This window comes from Nanorana parkeri, unplaced genomic scaffold, assembly GCF_000935625.1.
Source record: "Nanorana parkeri isolate BGI_ZX_2015 unplaced genomic scaffold, ASM93562v1 scaffold26, whole genome shotgun sequence".
NCBI lineage: Eukaryota > Metazoa > Chordata > Amphibia > Anura > Dicroglossidae > Nanorana > Nanorana parkeri.
Window position 1 is genome coordinate 2,240,527 of NW_017306294.1, and position 20,048 is coordinate 2,260,574.

The 20,048-nt window shown below is 40.3% G+C and overlaps 1 protein-coding gene across 1 annotated transcript in view; it reads left to right on the top strand.

The window, feature by feature from the left end:
* The window catches only part of MKLN1 (muskelin 1), a 41,469-nt gene that overhangs the window by 6,302 nt on the left and 15,119 nt on the right, over positions 1-20,048 (top strand). The window contains exons 2-11 of the mRNA XM_018566109.1: positions 2,379-2,448; positions 2,617-2,759; positions 4,034-4,122; positions 6,573-6,682; positions 9,496-9,688; positions 11,389-11,466; positions 13,335-13,400; positions 15,820-15,932; positions 19,209-19,421; positions 19,598-19,819. Of these exons, the coding sequence (XP_018421611.1) occupies positions 2,379-2,448; positions 2,617-2,759; positions 4,034-4,122; positions 6,573-6,682; positions 9,496-9,688; positions 11,389-11,466; positions 13,335-13,400; positions 15,820-15,932; positions 19,209-19,421; positions 19,598-19,819 (1,297 nt within the window). The remainder of the gene's footprint in view (positions 1-2,378; positions 2,449-2,616; positions 2,760-4,033; positions 4,123-6,572; positions 6,683-9,495; positions 9,689-11,388; positions 11,467-13,334; positions 13,401-15,819; positions 15,933-19,208; positions 19,422-19,597; positions 19,820-20,048) is intronic.

Here is a 20,048-nt window from a genome sequence, read left to right on the forward strand (position 1 = left end):
TATAGTAAATATATTGAGGGGAATTTATCAAAACTGGAGCAAACAGAATCTGGAGCAGTTGCCCATGGCAACCAATCAGCCACTCTTCAGTTTGCCCAGGTAAGATTTGGAAATGAGAAGGGAAAGCTATTTGGCTGCAGTGCAAATCTGCTCCAGATTTTGTCTACTCCAGTTTTGATAACTTCCCCCCCATTGTGTGCATGCAACCACTTATACCATTTTTTAAAAATCACACTGCTTAAACTGGTTTCAATGCATAGCATACGTAAACTTGCAAATGGCTATTACTGCTTATAATTACTAGTTTATATTTTGTTAGAAATATGGCTACTAAAATTAGGCCAGTCATGTGTGACTAATAGTTAAAGGAGAACTATGGGGTCAGTGTTTTTCCCCATAGTTCTCCCTAGGGTAACGGGAGGACACAAACTAGCGTCCTCCCGTTACCCTAAGCTCAGTATACCGCGAGCTGTAGCTCGCGGTATACGGAGATGCCGCAGCCAGAGCAGGTCCCGACATCGATGTCGAGATCCGCCCAGCTGCGTGAGTGACAGCTGGCTCTGCCTATCTAGTGGCAGAGCCAGCTGTACCCGCCCCCTCCCCCATCCGATCCGCCAGTCAGCGCTCGGAGGGGGGAAATCCAGCCCCTCCCCGTCATGGCAGAGAGCCGTGACAGGATCGAGAGGTGAATGAACGCCGGTATATGTTCGCTCACCTCCCGATCTACTGAGCCGACCTGTGACAGTCTCATTGTTACAGGTCGGCCAGTGAAATGACAACTTGGAAGTGCTGGCCATAGGGGCACAGTTTTACCGAGAAAGCCATACCTAGCAAGCTAGCAAATAAAACTAATGGGTTTAACTTAGAAGTGATGCCAGACATTGGACTATGGATAACTAGAAAATAGTACAAAGGATGGATATGTCTGTTTGAGGAGTTTGGATCAAAGAAAAGAACATACGCTATGTGAGCTGTAGACCATAAATGAGTGGATTGTGGGGGAGTCCTTGATGTCTTCTGTCAAAGATGGTGGAGGAAAAGTAATGGTGTGGAGCTCCTTTTTGATGCTGGTAAACTGAGAGAACAATGACACAAGAATGTTCAAATGTCATGCCATTACTTGTGCACAGTGACTAACTGCTATAGAGTTTACCACGCAGCAGGACAGTGATCTGAAGCAGACTTCTAACCTATGGAATACCCATTTAGTAAAGAAGTAGGAAGCCCAAGTATTCTTTGATGGGTTATCTGCCACAATTGGCTGGATCACAGCCCAATTAAGCTCTCATGGAAAGTATTTCACAGCAAGGTGTCGGAAAACCCTGGGGAGTATGGGTTGATGTTTCTCCTGGATATCATCCAATTGTGAAAATGCCAAAGGCCTGCAATGCTGTAATTGCTGCAAAAGATGGTTTCTTGGTAAAGTTTGATAAACCAAATCATTAAATAAAAAGAATAGTATAAATTTGTCGGTGTATTTGGCTATAATTTTGCATCATTTCAATGCTACGTTGGTGAAATGAAGCATCATTATAAATATTATCATTTCCGATCATTTAAATGCCACATTAAGGAGTGAAAGGATCAAATGAAAAAAAATATTTTAAAAACTTTGATTATTGTGCATGCCAGCACTGGACGTTGTTGGCTTTCTAATAGTGCAGCCACTAGTACTGTTGATAAAACAAAACCTCCAAGGTGATGCAGTAATACCACTTGCAGTTAAAACTGGTCAAGAGTTCTTGCAACAAGTGTGCAATTTAACTAGGATTGTGAGGCCCTGCTTTCATGGTCTGGGTATCATTTTAATAGTAATACCTACATTTTGTATATATAAAAGGTTACAATTTGGCACATGAAAGTCCATCTCGACAATAAAAACTTGCATACTAGCTGTCTTTAAGTTCATAGGCTGAAAACGATTTCCTTGTAAAACAATAAAATGTAATATAGTATATTCTTTCCTGCTCTCAGTTGGAGAGTGTTGGTAAGGAATCCATTTTTTCTGGCAGATATAGTAAAGCCGTATGGATTAACAGAGCATGGATCAGTATATTCTGCGGTATAGATTCAGTAAGAGAGAATCCATGGGGGGTCTATCCTTTGCCTATTACTCTTATCAAAACTAAGAAAACGTTGTCCTCTTAAATACACAAATTATACATGGTTTTCCAACCTCTGGAAAGTAGTCTAGAAGTATCAAACACTTGAAACATTTCTATGCATTTCCAAACTTTTGTATGTTCATTTTTGAATGTCCGTGAATATGTTCACAGCTGCAATATAGAGAATTTTGGGTCAGAGCTAGGAATGGTGTTTTTCTTCTGTGGTGCACAATTCAATTCCCTTATAACTTTATTTAAATTTGATTTTCCCAGAAACATTTTGGTTGACAAGCCTAACGATCAGTCTTCACGATGGTCTTCCGAGAGCAACTACCCCCCTCAGGTAACTCTGTTCAGTAGCCGGGATATTGGTACACTAGAAATGACTATTTTGGGTATAATTGGAAACATATGCTACTCTTTGACCGTAAAATACTTGTGAATCATTTGCAGAGGTGTTTACATTTAGTATCCAGTAATAACCATTGTCCTATGTTTTTTTGTGATCTAGTATCTCATACTGAAAGCAGAAAGACCAGCCATTGTCCAGAGCATCACCTTTGGAAAATATGAGAAGACTCATGTTTGTAATTTGAAAAAGTTCAAAGTTTTTGGTGGCATGAATGAAGAAAACATGACGGAGCTTTTATCAAGGTAAAAGTGGAAGCATTAAAGGTCACATTTTTCCTGCCTGTATTGTAGAGACAGGTGCATGTAGTAGGTCGAGTATTTCGGAAGAAGAGATTCAATGCGTCACAGGGGTTCAGCAAGTTTATGGAGCACTCTGATTTTTGTAACACCCAGTACTGCTGCATCAGTCATGGCACCTCCAGGATGCCTGCTTGTAGTTTTAAGATTTTTGCCCCTGGTGCCCTGATATATTTATTTCAGACCCCCTTCACTTTTTTTTCAGTTATCTTGCAGCCTGATACTACAGTTTAAATTAATTTGTTTATTTCATCAATCTACACTCGGTACCCCATAATGACAAAGTGAAAACAGAATTGTAGCAATGTCTGTGAATTTATTAAAAAGAAAAAAACTGAATCATCACATGTACTTAAGTATTCAGACCCTTTACTCAGTACTTTGTTGAAGCACCTTTGGCAGCAATTACAGGCTTGAGTCTTTTTGGGTATGACGCGACAAGCTTTGCACAATGGATTGGGGGATTTTCTGCCATTTGAGCCCTAAAGTGGGAAAGCCCTGCCAACCTGTTAGGTTTTGAATTTTTTTTTTTTAATTACAGGTATTTATATAGCGCCAACAATTTTTGCAGCACTTTACATAGTTGCACATTCACATCAGTCCCTACCCTCATTGAGCTTACAATCTAAGGTCCCTATCTCACATGGATACATAGAGGGCCAACTTAGAGAGGAGCCAATTAACCTACCAGCATGTCTTTTGGAGTGTGGGAGGAAACCCACGCAGGCACAGGGAGAACATTCAAACTCCTTGCAGATAGTGACCCTGGCCGGGATTCGAACTGGGGACCACCAGTGCTGCAGAAGCGCTAACCACTACGCCACTGTGCTGCCCGCGATTACTAGGCCTTTATCCTAGTAACCATTCCTTGGCTTTACTACTTGCCGAGTTACTGATCTGGACCAACTATGAAGGTCCGAAGTTCTGATCTTGCTGGTTTCTTAGTGTATTTGTTTTAGTGTACCAACTCGCTAATTTGTAAGGAGTCATCTGTTTGAAGTAAGCTATTGTAGCATCCATATCTCTTACATGATGAGGAAAAACACCTGCTAGAATATTTCAGTTGTTAAATAGTAGAGTCATGTTTATAGATGCTGTAGTCTTTTACTTTGATTTTTTTTGTATGCCAGCATTAAACGAACAGTGTGATTTCTGCATAGTCAAAGTTGCAAGATCTAAATTGTACTAAATGCATACTTAAAGCATGTTCTTTCTTTCAGTGGCCTGAAGAATGATTATAACAAAGAAACATTCACATTGAAGCATAAAATTGATGAGCAGATGTTCCCGTGCCGATTCATTAAAATAGGTATATTACTTGCTTGTGTCAGAAGTTGTTGAAAGGAAATCCAGGAATTGTGAAAATTAACTAATGCAGTGGGGCTATGCCTGCACTGCAAGAGTTAACTGCTCTTTTTCCTTTAAGGGCAGGAAGAAAGAAGATGCACTTGGTCCGGCGGTGGAATGCCCCTTAGTGCAGGGGTAGCCAAACTCCGGCCCTCCAGCTGTGGTTGAACTACAAATCCCATGAGGCATTGCAAGATTCTCACAGCCACAGACATGACTCCAGGAGACAGATGCATCATGGGATTTGTAGTTTCAACACAGCTGGAGGGCTGGAGTTTGGCTACCCCTGCCTTAGTGTCTTCATGTCTAATGCATTTGCATTAGATGTGATGTCACAGGTCCTTAGACCGCTGGATCCCGAAGGAGAAGAGGCTGCAGAGAATGGCCTAGCAGCCAGGCAGCACTGAGGATCACATGAGTATATCCTTTATTTTAGCCCCTAGAGCAAAATGAGCAGTTAACCCTTGGAGTGCGGGTGTAGTCCTACTGCAAGGAATAATTTTTACAATTCCTAGAGATCCACTTTACGGATGTATACTTATTAGCAACTAACCTCAACCTTAGTCAAGTTTTTACTGTTGTGGTAACAATAGCATTTAATTACAACAATACCTTACAGAATAAACTCCTGAATAACACGTTTTGAAATGAAAAAATGTTTACTGTATGCCCATTTTTGTGTGTTTTTCACGTTATGTAAGCTTACTTTAAACACTGAAACGGATGTCTAAAAGTATATCCTTCATTTTGGAGGAGAGGGTTAAAACCACTGTCTGTTTTTATGCTGTCTGTCTCATTAAGATTACCTGACTTTTTTTTTTCCCCTGCAACTCAAATGAATATGAGAGGATATCTTTCTAATGTAAGGGATATCCCCTCTTACACGGTTATCACGGAAGTGCCCCATTGGAACATTTCCCCTCTATTCCTGTTCTGCTGACAATTTGAACATTATGTGTTTACCCTCCCTTTCCTTACCGGTGACATTAATGATCAGAACAATAAGAGTAAATTTCCCAAATAGGACACGGGCAGCAATAAAAAAAAAAAAGTTGGTGAGTGGTTCTAACCCCTATTCAAATCTAGTTCTACCTGTGTAAAGCCGCCTGATTGCTTCCAGGGGTCAGTAAACCAGTGCGCTCCCAAGAGCCTGTTTACTGATCTCCTCCCCTCTCAATGAAACAAAGCAACAATTTAATCGCTTCCAGCTCCTGAGCTGTCATTCCCTGGTTAGAGAGGCCGGGGAAGAAACTGATCAGGCACAATCTGTGCTTGCCCAGCTTTAATGGGCTGCAAAGGTGACGGGTATAATAGACCCCTAACGTCACCTTTAACGAGGACCTGTGCTATTTAAGTGTTATCTCTTAGGGTGCTTGTGAGCCCCCCTTATGTGATAATAAAGTTAAGTGAAAGAAAAAAGTTATAACAAAAAAACATTACATTAAAAAAAATTTGGAAACACCCCCAAAAACATGTTTAAAGTCCACCGTCCCTGTATACACGTACATACTAACACAAACGCATGTCTGGTGTGCCTGCATACAAAAACGATTGTTCCACATTTTGGGTATTGTTTGCTATTGCCACGTACACCTCAGTGAGGGCAATAATTCTAGGGCCATTATTCACGGTTAACTTATAAACTGATGTCCTGTGCAGGCTTTTAAAGGGTTGCCTATGGACAATTCGCAGTACTGTATTTTATTGCCGTGCCACAGGCGCATGCAAACTTTAAGCTTGGCATGTTGGATATCTATTTACATGACACAACCTATGTAGTTGAACAACAGATATTGCAAAGGATAGAAGTATACGAAAGAACTTTAAAGGGTTAGTTTACCTTTTAGGGACACTTCCCCAAAAAAGCTCCATGTATTCCAGCATAGTCTGCCGAATATAAGTTCTGCGCCATGTCATACCTTAGGACTGTGTGTGGCCTGACTGCAAAACTCTTTGCCAAGTGATCCCCCTCTGTTCCTATGCACTGCAGTGCACACATGTGCACCCCCCCAATACAGAAGGAATGAACCCACGGTTTGTTCAAATACTAAGCATGTGAAATGTGCTCTCTGCCCTCCAGCAGCATTGCCTGAGTTCAGGGAGCAAGAACATGCACTGTGCATGCGCCATGCTGGAATGTGCTGTGGGCATGCAGGTGCATCCTGCAATGTATAGGGATGGAGGGCGATCAACTGGCAAGGAGTTTAGCAGTCAGGCCACATACGGTCTTAAGGTATGACATGGCACAGGAGCATTTTTTTTTTTGTAAAGCTGAACAGTGATTTATGTTCAGTAGAGCATGCTAAAAAGCATGGGATGTTTTGGGGGAAATGTCCCTAAAAGGTGAACTATCCCTTTTAATTCTAATGCAACTTAATACCTCCTTTTTGAACTTTTTTTTCTTTTCTTCAGTACCTCTCTTGTCATGGGGACCAAGCTTTAACTTCAGCATCTGGTACGTTGAAATCAGTGGCATTGATGATCCGGAAGTTGTACAGCCCTGTCTTCACTGGTACAGTAAGGTAAGGGTGCATGTTGCATTAACTTCTTATAATAGCATGACTGGGCAGTCCAATTGCTGTGGTTCTGAACACATTGAGGAATGCCAACCAAGGCTTTTTTTATGAATAGCATGATCAAAGATTTGAGCCTCCTGTCAGTTTTTATTGCCGTTTGTATTTCTGCTGGGAAGTTTTTTTCCTGTGCCAGTGACCATAAAGCAATTGAAATAGGGGAAAAAGAGGTGAAGTGCTTCTGAGTGTACCTCTCATCATGGAAAGATACTTAACATTTTATAAGGATCTTCTCATCTTGTTAAATGCCTGTTTACTCATGTACGCCTTAAACGGCTAACAGGCTTGTACATGAAGAAATTGAGGTACAAACCTGATCAAGGTTTTATTTCCTTCCTGCTATGCAAAAAGTATGTTGCTGTATATTCACTTTTTGGATAGATTTTGCCCTCTTCTTGAGTTATTGACTACAACACTAGGGAAGGGAAATCATGACGTCAGTAAGACCTAAATCTAATCTAAAACTAGTGGCATCATTTAGCTGGCTTTCCACTATAAGGTTAATAATGTTTAGTAGGCAATACAGAAGAGATATTTAGATGTATTTAGCTGTAGATGACTATAGTCTTTATGCTTTGTAAATTCCATACATTAATGCAGCAGTTGTCAACCTCTTTACTCAGACCACCAGCGCTAAGCCTTGGTGACTAGTCTCACCGTTTTCACACATCATCCCAACATTAAAATTGTAAATGATTGTAAATTAAACTAATACAAAAATATTTGGTTTGAAATAAGTGTTCTTCACTCTTTTGTGCACCACTTTGTCTACTATTTAACTCTTCTACAACTACAAAATGCCGGTCATTTATGTGTAAAACGTAAAGTGTTAAAGTGGAAGTAAAGCCAGCATTGCAAGTTGCCTTTTATTTAACCCCTTCGTGACGGGAGACGTACAGTGTACGTCTTGTCACTTTGTGCCTATATGACTGGCCACGTACACTGTACGTGACGAGTTATATCAGGCTTTGTAATGCCGGTATTTGCTGATTCTCAGCATTTAACAGTCATTCATTAATGTCTCAGTATTGAGGCATTAATTAATGAAATAATTAAGCTTTTTGTAAAAGCTTCTTCCTTTCATTAATGAAAGAATGAAGCCGTTACATGCAAATAGAGGACCGCAATTTGCGATCCCGTATTTGACAGCTCAAAATAGCAGAGAGGCAGCAGTGACTCACCTCACCTCTCTGCTATTTGTTTTGACAGTTCGAGAGCCCGATGTTTAGATACATTTCACTGAAAGAATACAATGTATCTCTTTTGAGTGAAATGTATCATTTCTGATCGTCTAGGCACGATCAAAGAGCTTTTAGTGAGATCTGAATCAAGTCAGGATCAGTCTCTAAGGTTATTATTAGCTGTTCCTAAGTTTGGATCAGCCTAATAGCCAAAAATAAAATAAAAAAGTTAATTTATCAAGCTGTCATAGTGATTGCTTGATATAAACTGACAAGAAAAAAAAAGTTTTTGAGATCTGAATCAAGTCAGGATCAGTCTCTAAGGTTATTATTAGCTGTTCCTAAGTTTGGATCAGCCTAATAGCCAAAAATAAAATAAAAAAGTTAATTTATCAAGCTGTCATAGTGATTGCTTGATATAAACTGACAAGAAAAAAAAAGTTTTTTTATTTTATTTTTATTTTTTTTACAAAGTGTAAAAAAATTAAAATAAAGTGTAAAACAAAATTAGGAAAATATAAATTATATATAAATATATTTTTTATACTATAATTAATATCAAAAAATTCAAAAAAAAATAATAATAATCAAAACTTGTGAAAAAAGTGTTTTCTTCTAGTTTTTTTCCTCATTTTTTTTTATTTTATTCAAACTAAGTGAGGGGTTAGGTACACATATGTGATATAATTATATAGCCCTATCTGTCCTCTAAAAAATAATATATAATATGTGTGGGTACATTTAGTAAGAAAGTATATTACTGCTGTGGAAGAATCACACAGCAAAAATGTAAAAAATGTGTCAGTCATTTATGAACAGAACCTGAAAACTAGCTCAGTCATGAAGGGGTTAAAGCATATTCTACATACTTGGCTTTGTTATCCCCATCCTCCAAAGGCTTTTTTATTTCCTCAGGCATTGCATTCTTTCTCAGTGATCTCAGCAGCGTATGTGTAGTTAAAATCTTGGCTTTCGGGCTGTGCTGAAATGTAAACACTGCCTATGCTGCATAACATCATAACAGATCTCCGGCATGGGCACTTGCTGTTATAAGTCTTGTATTGATTGATGAATGATTGGCTCCTTTCAGCGTGTGCATTTGCAGGATTTACTAATGTCCATCGAGGGTAAAGGAAATAACAGACGCCCTAAAGATGGCACTGGCTTCAGCAACAGCAGGGTTTAAATCGCCTACCCTGGAAAGCAAAGTAAGGACTATGAAGGGAATTTATCAAGTCTGGAGCAGACAAAATGGCAACCAAATGGCAACAATCGGCTTCTCTTTCATTTTCAAATCTTAACTGCATCCCACCCCCACTTTTTGATCATCCCAAAAAAGTTCTGACATTTTTGTTGTGGCGTTGCAGATTTTGCCTGGGCTTTAATACATACCCTTAACAACTCAATAGAATTGACATGCCAGGAATATCAAGGTTTTACACTGAGCTGCGCATGCTCTGTGTGCGTTTAAATAAAATTAATGGTAAAATGAAGTCACGCTCTTTTTGCAGCAGTGTTTTACAGTAGATATTAATGATGATTTTAGTAAAGTTGTTCACCCTTTTCCTTGTGTTCCAGTAGTACCGTGAACAGGAAGCCATTCGCCTTTGTCTCAAGCACTTCCGCCAGCACAATTACACAGAAGCTTTTGAATCCTTACAGAAGAAAACCAAAATTGCCTTAGAACACCCAATGTTAACAGAGCTTCATGACAAGCTGGTTTTGAAAGGAGACTTTGATGGCAGTGAGGAGTTGATTGAAAAGGCTGTTCATGGTAAAACATTAGCAAGTTTTTTTGCATAGTTTTTCTTACTTACTGCACATAATCTGTAAACTGGCGGGAAATGTGTTTAATTGTTAGTCTTTACTAAAATGTAACTAAAGGTTTTAAACGTGTATAGTTTTTAGAGTAACCATAGTCCTGAAACCTGTTCTGCTTTATGCAAATCTCGGCTCATTTAGAACTCTGGCTGCCCACCTTGAACGCCTCACGATTAGTTAATAAGTCTGCCCATCGTAGCTGTGGACCAGTTGGCAGACATGGGAGGGCAAAGCTTGGCCCACCTTGCATGCCTTACTATTGGTTAATAAGACTGACCATCATAGCTGTAGACCAGTTGGCAGGCATGGGAGGGCAAGGCCGATGATCAAGCACAAGAGCTTGACCGTATGTGCATGATCCAGTGCTTCTGGAGCTTGGCAAGTTTTTATCAAACGGAATATATATATAGACACCCAGCACTCCAATAGCAAGTCAAACACGTCTGTTTATTGGCCAATGAACAGAATAACGTGATACACAATGCATTGAATGTATCCCGTTATCCTGCTCATAACGTCAATAAACAGACGTATTTGACTTGCTACTGGAGGGCCGGTGTCCATATATTTCGTTTGATATTGACCACGATTGCCAACCGTCGACAGCCGCAGCACCCACCCTCATTATCTTTGGAACAGCTGTTTCGAGTGCGATGGGTTCATGTACTTTGGCAAATTTTTATGTCTAGTGAAAGTTTAGAAGGCTTAAACCAAACCAGTATAATAAATAAAACATTTTTGTAAAAGACAACCATACTGTGCATCTAATATCTTTACAGAGATATTAAAAATGAACCTACTGTGTATTACAGTAGGTTCATTTTTAATATCTCTGTAAAGATATTAGATGCACAGTATGGTTGTCTTTTACAAAAATGTTTTATTTATTATTTGGATTTTATATTCTATCTACTTGCAGTAAACTTGGGGCTTGTAGTAACTTTAAAGTGTATTTCCACTTTTGAAGTCAAATTTGAAAAACTCCACAATGTGTTTGTGATCCCATTCACACAACCTGCCCAATAAGTTATTTTTAAATGCTCTTTCCTACTTTTTACGTTGTTTCTTTGGGGCAGGGTTATGTATAGGGCTTGTTGGGAAACTTCTACTGCTTTGAGAAGATGCCAATGTAGAAATAGGGAACATACTGTAGGACCAAGACCGTGCATCAGCATACAACTCTATTAGGACAGACCGTCCTGCACATCTAGGTAACAACTGATAATGGAAATTGCTGCACAGTATAGAGTGAATTATGTCATCACATCTCCCCGGCCCCTCTAAACATTGCATAGCAAGGCAGACATAAGGATTTTTTAAAGTCCTGGAAGTTTCAGAAAAGAGCCTTTAGAAGGTGAGCAGCATGTTTTTTCCTTTTTTTTTTTTTAATAGTTGCACTATATGAATGGGAACATGTAACAAAAATGAAGCTGGAGGTGTTCTGGTTTGGCTGCACATGTGGAAATACTCTTTAAACTGCCTCTAATCTAGAATGTGAAAATGTACATACCTACCTGTAGGTGGCAGAGTTAAATTATCTATTTCACTAGTCTTTTAATACGTGTTGTAGTTATGGTCCGTTTCTAATTTCCTTTATACTTGTATGATGTGGTATTAGAATTATTGTAACCACAATGTGATTTATTCTTTTAGATGGTCTCTTCAACCAATATATCAGTCAACAAGAATATAAGCCACAGTGGAACCAGATAATTCCTAAAAGCAGTAAAGGTATCATTTGTGTATGTCAGCTGTGTACTGGAATAGTTTGCTCAGCTTCACCCACGAGAGAATTGTTGACTGATTTCTATAAATTCTAAAGACAATAGGAGAATTTATCATAGCAATTGCGAGTGTTTGAACTTGCACAGAATATATTTGACGCATTTTAGGTCAGATTTATGTTGCTAGTGCATTATTGTTCATAAATGAGGTTTAATAGACTCCAGGGAAGAAGATTCGTAACTCCAGTCAAAAAGCTTAACTGTCGCGTCTCGAAGTGGTCATGGGGACTTCTTAAGTTGTGATTTTTTTTGTTTTTTTGTTAGGTGATCCTCCAGACAGCCGCTGAACAAGTGCAGATGTAAACCGTTGCAAACTTTCGTGAAACAAGCGCAAAACGCGCAATTGGAAAACTAGTGCAAGCTCTGGTCACGACAGGTGCACATAAAAAATGATCTGAAAGGCTAAAACTGTCGTAATTGCTTTGATAAATTCCCTCCAATGTGACTAAGGGGTGTATTTATAAATAATTTGCAGAGCCATTCATCCTGCAAAATTGCATGTACAAAATGAATGTCCGCATATTTCCTCTTGAGATCGAATGTCATTTTAGGTAGATACTGCATTGTGGCTGTGAGATGGAGCATGGAAAACAAGTATCCTCAGCTTGATTTAGTGACCATAGTGTGGTATTTACCTGAAATTAAATTTGATCTGGAAGGAAAATATGTTGCTGATCTTCGTTTTTGCATTGATTTGCAGCAAATGAATACCCATGCAATTTCACAGGACAAATGGCTCTTAGAATTGTTTACCAATGCACCCCTTTGTGTTTTGTATGTATGGGGTGGAAGAGATTTTCGCTTACAAGTGCAAAAGCATATTTTAATGTTGAACTCCGGGATAAGCAAATATTGTCTAAATCAGTGGTTCTCAACCGGTATAATGTCAGGACCCACATTTGTCCTTGGTCATTTAGTCGCGACCCAAGTTGAAGTCCAATGGAAAGCATGGCATGTGGTACTGCGCGTTCCGATGCGGGCGATGGAACTGTAGGTGGGAGATGCATTTGGGATGTCATTCAAATGAATGACAATGCACTCCCACACCATAATGCGCTGTGACAGAGTGTCATCCATATGTGCATCACCTGTAGAGGTACCAGAATGTGACATCACTCCGGTCCAGGCACCTCCTATAGAACACGCAAGGGAGCTGTAAGCAATGCACGTATGGATGGAGCTCCCTCGTGGCCATAACCCCAGCCCACCCCACCTCAAGCTGACACTCGGCACCGGGCAGCATATTTGGAATGGCTGCTCGGCACGAGAACTGACGGCGCTGCGCTAGGGGGAGACAGGAGCTTCTCACCTAGAAAAGTGGAAGGCATGCGGCGACCCACTGAACATGGGGTCACGACCCACCAGTTGAGAACCAAGGGTCTAAATACAAAGCATGTGTATTCTTAAATCTTGGTGGTGGTTGTGTTGTATTTTTTCCAGATCTGTGCAGTAATCCAGTGTGAAACTTTACAGGAGCTTTATGTAATAAGACTGTCACTGCTGCTCTCGCCTTGTGCAGGGTGACTGGTCTTGTCTCTTGACTACTCCTGTAGTTTTCTGCAGGCAGCCTGTAGTGGATAGTGCCTGCTCGGTCCCTACCAGAGTGTGGGACACAGTGATGTCAATGCTATTATTACAAGGTAATAGCTGGGTTTGTAAAAGCATTTGGTGGACACAAAGTACATTTACATCCTGTTATGTCTTTTAAGAAATCTGTTTAAAGTTTTTGTTTCCGAAGTTCAGCTTTAAAAATGATTATTTTGTTAAATAGCAGTGTTTTTCTTTTTACAGCTTTTTTGTGTGTTTTTTCTTTAGGGGACGGAGAAGACAGCAGGCCAGGAATGAGGGGAGGACATCAAATGGTCATTGATGTACAATCTGGTAAATTGGTTTGGACTTACTGATAGATAATAGGTTTGGGATTACTGAAGATAATAGGACTTTTAAAGTGACCAGGGAAACAAGTGTCATACTTCTTGATATGGCATGTGATTGTCAAACTGCTGAATTTGTTTTATCACTCCATAAACCTCTCTGGTAACTGCATGGTTCTTTATACACTGATACTTCTGTAAATGAATGTACATTTTAATGAAAGCTCAGAAATAAGTCAAATGTGCAATTGCTTGTAGGACAGCAGTTCATTGTTTGGTCGCCATGAGTGAAGACAGCAAGATGGCAATTATACTGCCATGTCAGTCCTATAAAATCCCTTTAAAATGTCTTTTGGGGAACCAGTGACTTATGAGCCACCTGTAATTCTCATCTATCTTTATAAATGTGGCTTCTAGTAGTCTTTCAGCAGGCACTAAACTACATGTTAGTGAGCGATTAGGGCATAAACACATAGTTCACTATTCTGATAAAGCAACATACTTTTGCCTAGTATGTCATTGTTTTAAATAATGTTAGTGTAGTACAATATTCACTTTGCAGTGTCCGGGTATAGAGCCCTCTCTGGAGCCCTTATTCCGAGCTGTGTCTATGGAGCTTGCTGCTAAGATGTTTGCTTTGCGTTATTGTGTTTTTTAAGGTGGTTTTTTTTTTTTTTTTAATTGTCCTTTGAATTATGTGGTAAGGAGAAAAAAGTTTGGGGGTTTTCAGTTTGATGACTCAAATGGATATTTTTCATCTCAGAACATCACTGTGTGACCCCCAAATCCCTTGTACAAACTAGCCTGTTTGTAGCGGCTATGTCAAAAATTGTCAGGGCTGGAAAACATGGGGTGCAGTATAGTTAGTAAGGGTTGGCATAGCTAATTAATATGATAACCTTTCCCAGATACCCATATCAGAGACTCTGCATGTTTTTCTACAGCAGTCAGGGACTGCAATAGTGTAGCAAGCCTATCTTGGTAAACAGGAAAATGACCTTGCAAACACCAGTACCAACGTTCAGTGACTTTATTGATAGGCCTGCATGCCAATAACACAGATGAGCCATGCAACTATAACATATTTTACCACAGAGGCTTAAAGGAGAACTATGGGGTCAGGGCTTTTCCCCATAGTTCTCCTAAGGGTAATGGGAGGACACAAACTAGCGTCCTCCCATCACCCTAAGCTCAGTATACCGCGAGCTACAGCTCGCAGTATACTGAGATGGAACAGCCGGGACGGATCCCGACATTACTGACTGGATCCACCCAGCTGCGGTATTGATAGCTGGCTCTGCCTATCTAGAGGCAGAGCAAGCTGTGCCCGCCCCCTCCCCCCATCCATTCCACCAGCCAGCGCTGGAGGATCGGACAAGGGAGGAGGGGAATCCCTGCAGGGAGCCGTGACTGACGGTCACGGCTCTCTGCAGGGATAGATCGAGAAGTGAGCGAGCTCACTTCCCGATCTATTGAGCCGAGTTTCATTGTTAATGGTCAGCTAGAACTATAAGGCTGAGTGATTTTCACTTGCCTCCTAATTCTCCTTTAATCATAGAGGTAGCAACAGTGGGAGAGAGGGATCTTTATGTGCATCCCTTATGTGATCCTTATGGAAACCAATGCAGAAGGTAATATTAAAGTGATGCTAAACTCAGGAGTGTATTTTTAAAAAGTACCCCAACTATTAACAAAAATATATCTTGTTGTGTATCACTCGGCCGTAGATCCTCAAATCAGCTCTGAATTAATGCTTACACTCCTTCCTTTTGGAGGGTGGTTACTTTTGTTCCCCATGGTCCATGTGCGTTCTAAAGTATACACTGCTCCAAGCTCCTATGATGGACTACGAATTAGCTAACTAAACGTGAGATTGTAGTCAATCACAGGTCACTTCCGTCTCTAATGCATTGGAACTCCAGTTCCTGTACTTTTCTGCAATAAGACCATTGCTTGCCTAATAGGAAAAATATACCTTTTTAGTTTTTTTGTCTATTGACTTTTTTTGTTTTGATGGATATGGCTCTAATCTACTACCATAGTATTAGTCTGTGTCCTTTGAACCTTTGACACAAGCTTTGCTTGTGGTTTGGCTGTCGGCCTGCTGGGAGCACTCTGTTCCATTGATAAGAATGAGAATTTCTGTGCACATCCCTTTTCCGAGAGCTGTGAAATTGTGGTAGTTTTAAAGAGCTTTTAATCATAAATTGCCAATTGATTACTAGCGGTTTTCAAAAATGTAAAATTATCTAAACTGTTGTCAATTGATATCCTTGTTTTTGATCTTGAAAGCTGGTTTTGAGTAGATGTTTAGTATGAGAATAAATTCAAAGGGGGTTTCAATAGTCATCTTTCACATATCGTTTCACACATTGCCCTGTAAGATTGGTTTGCTTTTAATAGCATGTCTGTTTCCTGATTGGCAGAGATGGTGTATTTGTTTGGAGGCTGGGATGGAACGCAGGATCTAGCAGACTTCTGGGCATACAGTGTCCGAGAAAACCAGTGGATCTGCATATCTCGAGATACAGAGAAAGAGGTACATTGCCTTCATAGTGTTTTGTGTGTGTTGAGGTATTGTCAATTTTTGTGCATTTTGATTTTTTGCTTAAAGTGACATTGAGGGGAAATGTCCCCTCCCCCCCAGTGCTAATATAAGGACTTGCCTTAAATGATGCCTCTTAATCCGATCTTCTTTCCTGTAGTTTTTAGCTGTCCCTCCAGCGCTGGTGCGGGTCTCCGATCCAGCGCTGACTTTTTAAAATCTTTTTGCATATATCTACTGCTCGCTAACAGATATATGCAAAAACGCAAGGGTTTAATCACAATTTAAAGCTGAACCGTGGGCAGATTTAAACACTATTTTCTGTATTCATGCATATCTTAACTTTTGCTATAGTGCAAAACTAGAAGGTTGGTGGCGGGAACTCAAAGCACATGTTTCACTTCATCAGTGTGGTTAGTAATTGATCAAGCACCTTAATCATGCTCTAGTGCTAAACTGCACTGTAGATCGGTACCTGGCTGTGCAGTTTACACCCCCTTACTGGCCAGGCCATTTTTCAGTATTCATAGCTGCAGTACTTTGACATTTATTCCGTCATGCAAAGCCGCACTGTGGGCGGGGGGGGGGCAGAGGGAGCTTGATAATCACCACTGGGGTTTTTATTTTTTTACTATATTATGATATAAGTACCGCAAGTTTGGGGGGCGGTGGGGGACTCTGTTTTCCCTATGTTATATTGTAAAACATTTTATTACCCACATTTTTGGTAAAACACAAAAGACTGGGCTCAAATTGCGCACGCACTCAAAATTGCAAAAAACTATCATCCCTAAAATTGGCCGTAGCGACGCTTTTAAAAGCTTTTACCGCTCATCAGGTTAGTGTTAACCGTGATTAATGGGCCTAGAATTATTGCTCGCAATTTGATGTTCACTTTGATATTTAGCATCTATGGCAGGGCTCAAAATTTCAAGTCCTGAGCTACTAGCCAGAGCGAGCTGGCGAGTGGAAATTTTGAGCCCTGATCTATGGTATAGTCGTTGTTTTCGCACATAGGAGCACCCGACACAGGTTTATATGTGTATGCGGGGGGGGTTTATGTGACTTTAATCTCATTTTCTTTTATGTGATAGCAAATATACAATAACAGGTCCTCCTTTATGGAGACATTAGACCCCTAATGTCACCTAGGGACCCCCAAAGAAGCTGATGAAGCAACGATCTGCTTCATCAGCTGCTTCTCTGGCTACAGCAGCCAGCGAAATGACAGCTAAAGGTGGAAGTGATGTAATATACATCACTTCTACCATCAGAAATCAGAGGGGAGTTCAGCAAGTGAAAGAATGCTGATCTCTCTTTTGTTTACAATGTTAACAGCCGATGTGCCGGTCCCGGGCCGCAGGGGGGACAGTGGAGACCAGGATAATTGGCAGCATCGGTGGAGGGGGGAGCACGGCAGTGGAGGGGAAGCATGCTGTTACCATTCAAGCCATCGGACTGCCCTAGAGCTGCTCGAACGCTTGCATGGAACAGCTGGTACCGGCTGTTTACATTTACTACGGGATTCTGCTCGCTTGTGAGCAGATAAAGACATACAGGTACGTCCACCTGCTGATCAGAGGTGTCCGTCCGTCCATTTATTTACAACGGGCAGACAGCAAGTAGTTAAAGTGAATTGCTTTTTAAAATACACTGGTTTCTTTTAGCATTGTCTTTTACATGTTTAGCCAAAACAGAGGAAAGGGTAACTCTGTAGTTAACCTTTTTAAACTGGGATTGGCCTAAAAAAGATAAGTTATAATGTGCAGACATGTCTGCAATTTCTGGTTTGAGTATTCGCATTCATCCCTGTGTCCCTTTTGGATCCTAGGCCTGGGCTATACATGGAGCCTCAGACTCTGCTCATGTTGAAAATTAAGCCCACTTACAGTGATATGACGATCTTGGATTTCAGTGGACAGTAACTGCCCTGACATTTGGGCATTTAGTGACATAGTGGGGCTCATTCCCAAAATGGAGAGAGGTCAAGGATCCATTTGCAGCCTGGGCCAAGGGGCTAAACTAATTGATTTCAAGAACAACAAGGTGCATTTACTTCTGCACAGTGTATCTTTAGAAATATTTAGATCAGGGTCATTTTAAGTTCACAGATAAGACATGAGTAGAGGTGCACCGAAATGGAAATTTTAAAACAAACGAAACCGAAATAAAAAAAACTGTCAGGCCGAAACCGAAACATTTTTTTTTTTATTTTACATTTTTTCAAATTTTTAAAATATTGTATTTTTATTTTTTAATCTTTTTATGTTTTACTTTTAGGGGTTTCGGGAAGTATTGGGGCTCTAAACAGACCCCTGATATTTCCCTTTTTAAAATGGAAAACGAGATTGAGGACACAGTCCTTAATCTCTTTTTCTGCAGCCTTTGTTATCAATGAACAGGAATCCTCTGAGTGTTCCTGTTCATTGATAACATGAGGATATGGTGTGTTTACTATAACTATTATGAATGAATGGGGGTGATGTAGATCGCTCCCATGCATTCAAAAATTGAGGATATAGTTACAGGGGTGTGGAAATTTTAGAAAAAAACTACTTGTCCAAGGACTAAAGCGGGGGCCGAATCTACTTGTCCCTTATGACAATCTACTTGTCAGGCTTCGTCACGGCTCCACGCCCCCAGCCACGTCATGGCTCCACGCCCTCCGCTCCGTCCCTAGTTCTCAGCGAATTCCACACCCCTGAGTTAACATACCATGTCCTCCATTATCTACAAACACTCAGCGATCACTGATCGCTGAGTGTTTGTAGCCTGCTCTCCTCTCTGACACGCTGTCACAGGAGGCTGAGCGAGCGGAGAGGAGAGCTCAGCCTTCTGTGACAGCACGGCCTGTCTCCGCCCACACACCACTCTGCCGGACTGTGATAGGCGCCCAGCATGTAGGGGAGAAAGCAGGGATGCGTCGATGTATCGGCCAAAACATGGCACTTTCGGTCGATATATCGGTGCATCCCTAGACATCAGTATTGTCATGTAGTTTGGATTTTCGTGTTATCTGAAATGTTCTTCAGTTGGTCAGATCTTAAAGTTGGTGATGAGATGCTGATCTAGTTGTGTGTGTGTGGTATTTTCCCCCCCTGCTAAAACGTGTTTAGACATGCAGTGTGAAGCATACGCTTTTAAACTGACAGTGTGGCTCATTTATCTGCCAAATATAAATTTTCATAGACTGAAATCTTCATTCTGGTTGGTATATATTAATGAATGTGGCTCTTCTAAAATTTCTTTTATTTGTGCTTGTTTTCTTAGAACGGTCCCAGTGCCAGATCTTGTCACAAGATGTGCATTGATACTCAGCGCAGGCAGATATATACTTTGGGTCGGTATTTGGACTCCTCTGTAAGAAACAGCAAATCTCTAAAAAGTGATTTCTATCGCTATGATATTGACACCAACACGTGGACTTTACTCAGTGAAGATACATCAGCAGATGGGGGGCCAAAGCTTGTATTTGACCACCAGGTATGTGTTCATGTAAGAAGTGTTGCTCTTGAGAAATAAAAAGGTTGCGTGCAGTTTGGATAAAAATATGCAGAGAAGGTGGTTTTCCTTTGTGGCTTTCTGTATGAATAACTCCTTGTTTATTTTAGAGTCCTAGATATAGTTTATGATGTAACTTGTCTTTTCATGGATTTTAGATGTGTATGGATTCCGAAAAGCACATGATCTACACATTTGGAGGCCGAATATTGACTTGTAATGGTAATGTGGATGATAGCAGAGCCAGTGAGCCCCAGTTCAGTGGACTCTTTGCATTTGATTGTCAAACACAAGTGTGGAAATTGCTCAGAGAAGACTCTTGTAATGCTGGACCGGAAGATATACAGTCCAGGATTGGACATTGCATGCTTTTCCACTCTGTAAGGATTTTGTTTTATTCTTTTTTTTTAAACATCTTACTTTAAACTAGAGGTGCACCGAAATGAAAATTTCAAAACCGAAATAAAAAAAGTCAGACCGAAAAATGTTTTATTTTAACTTTTTCAAATATGTAATTTTTATTTTATGTAAATTTTAGTTTTTTTGGTTTTTTTTAACTTTTATGGGCTTTGGGGAATATTAGGGGTCTAAACAGACCCCTGATATTTC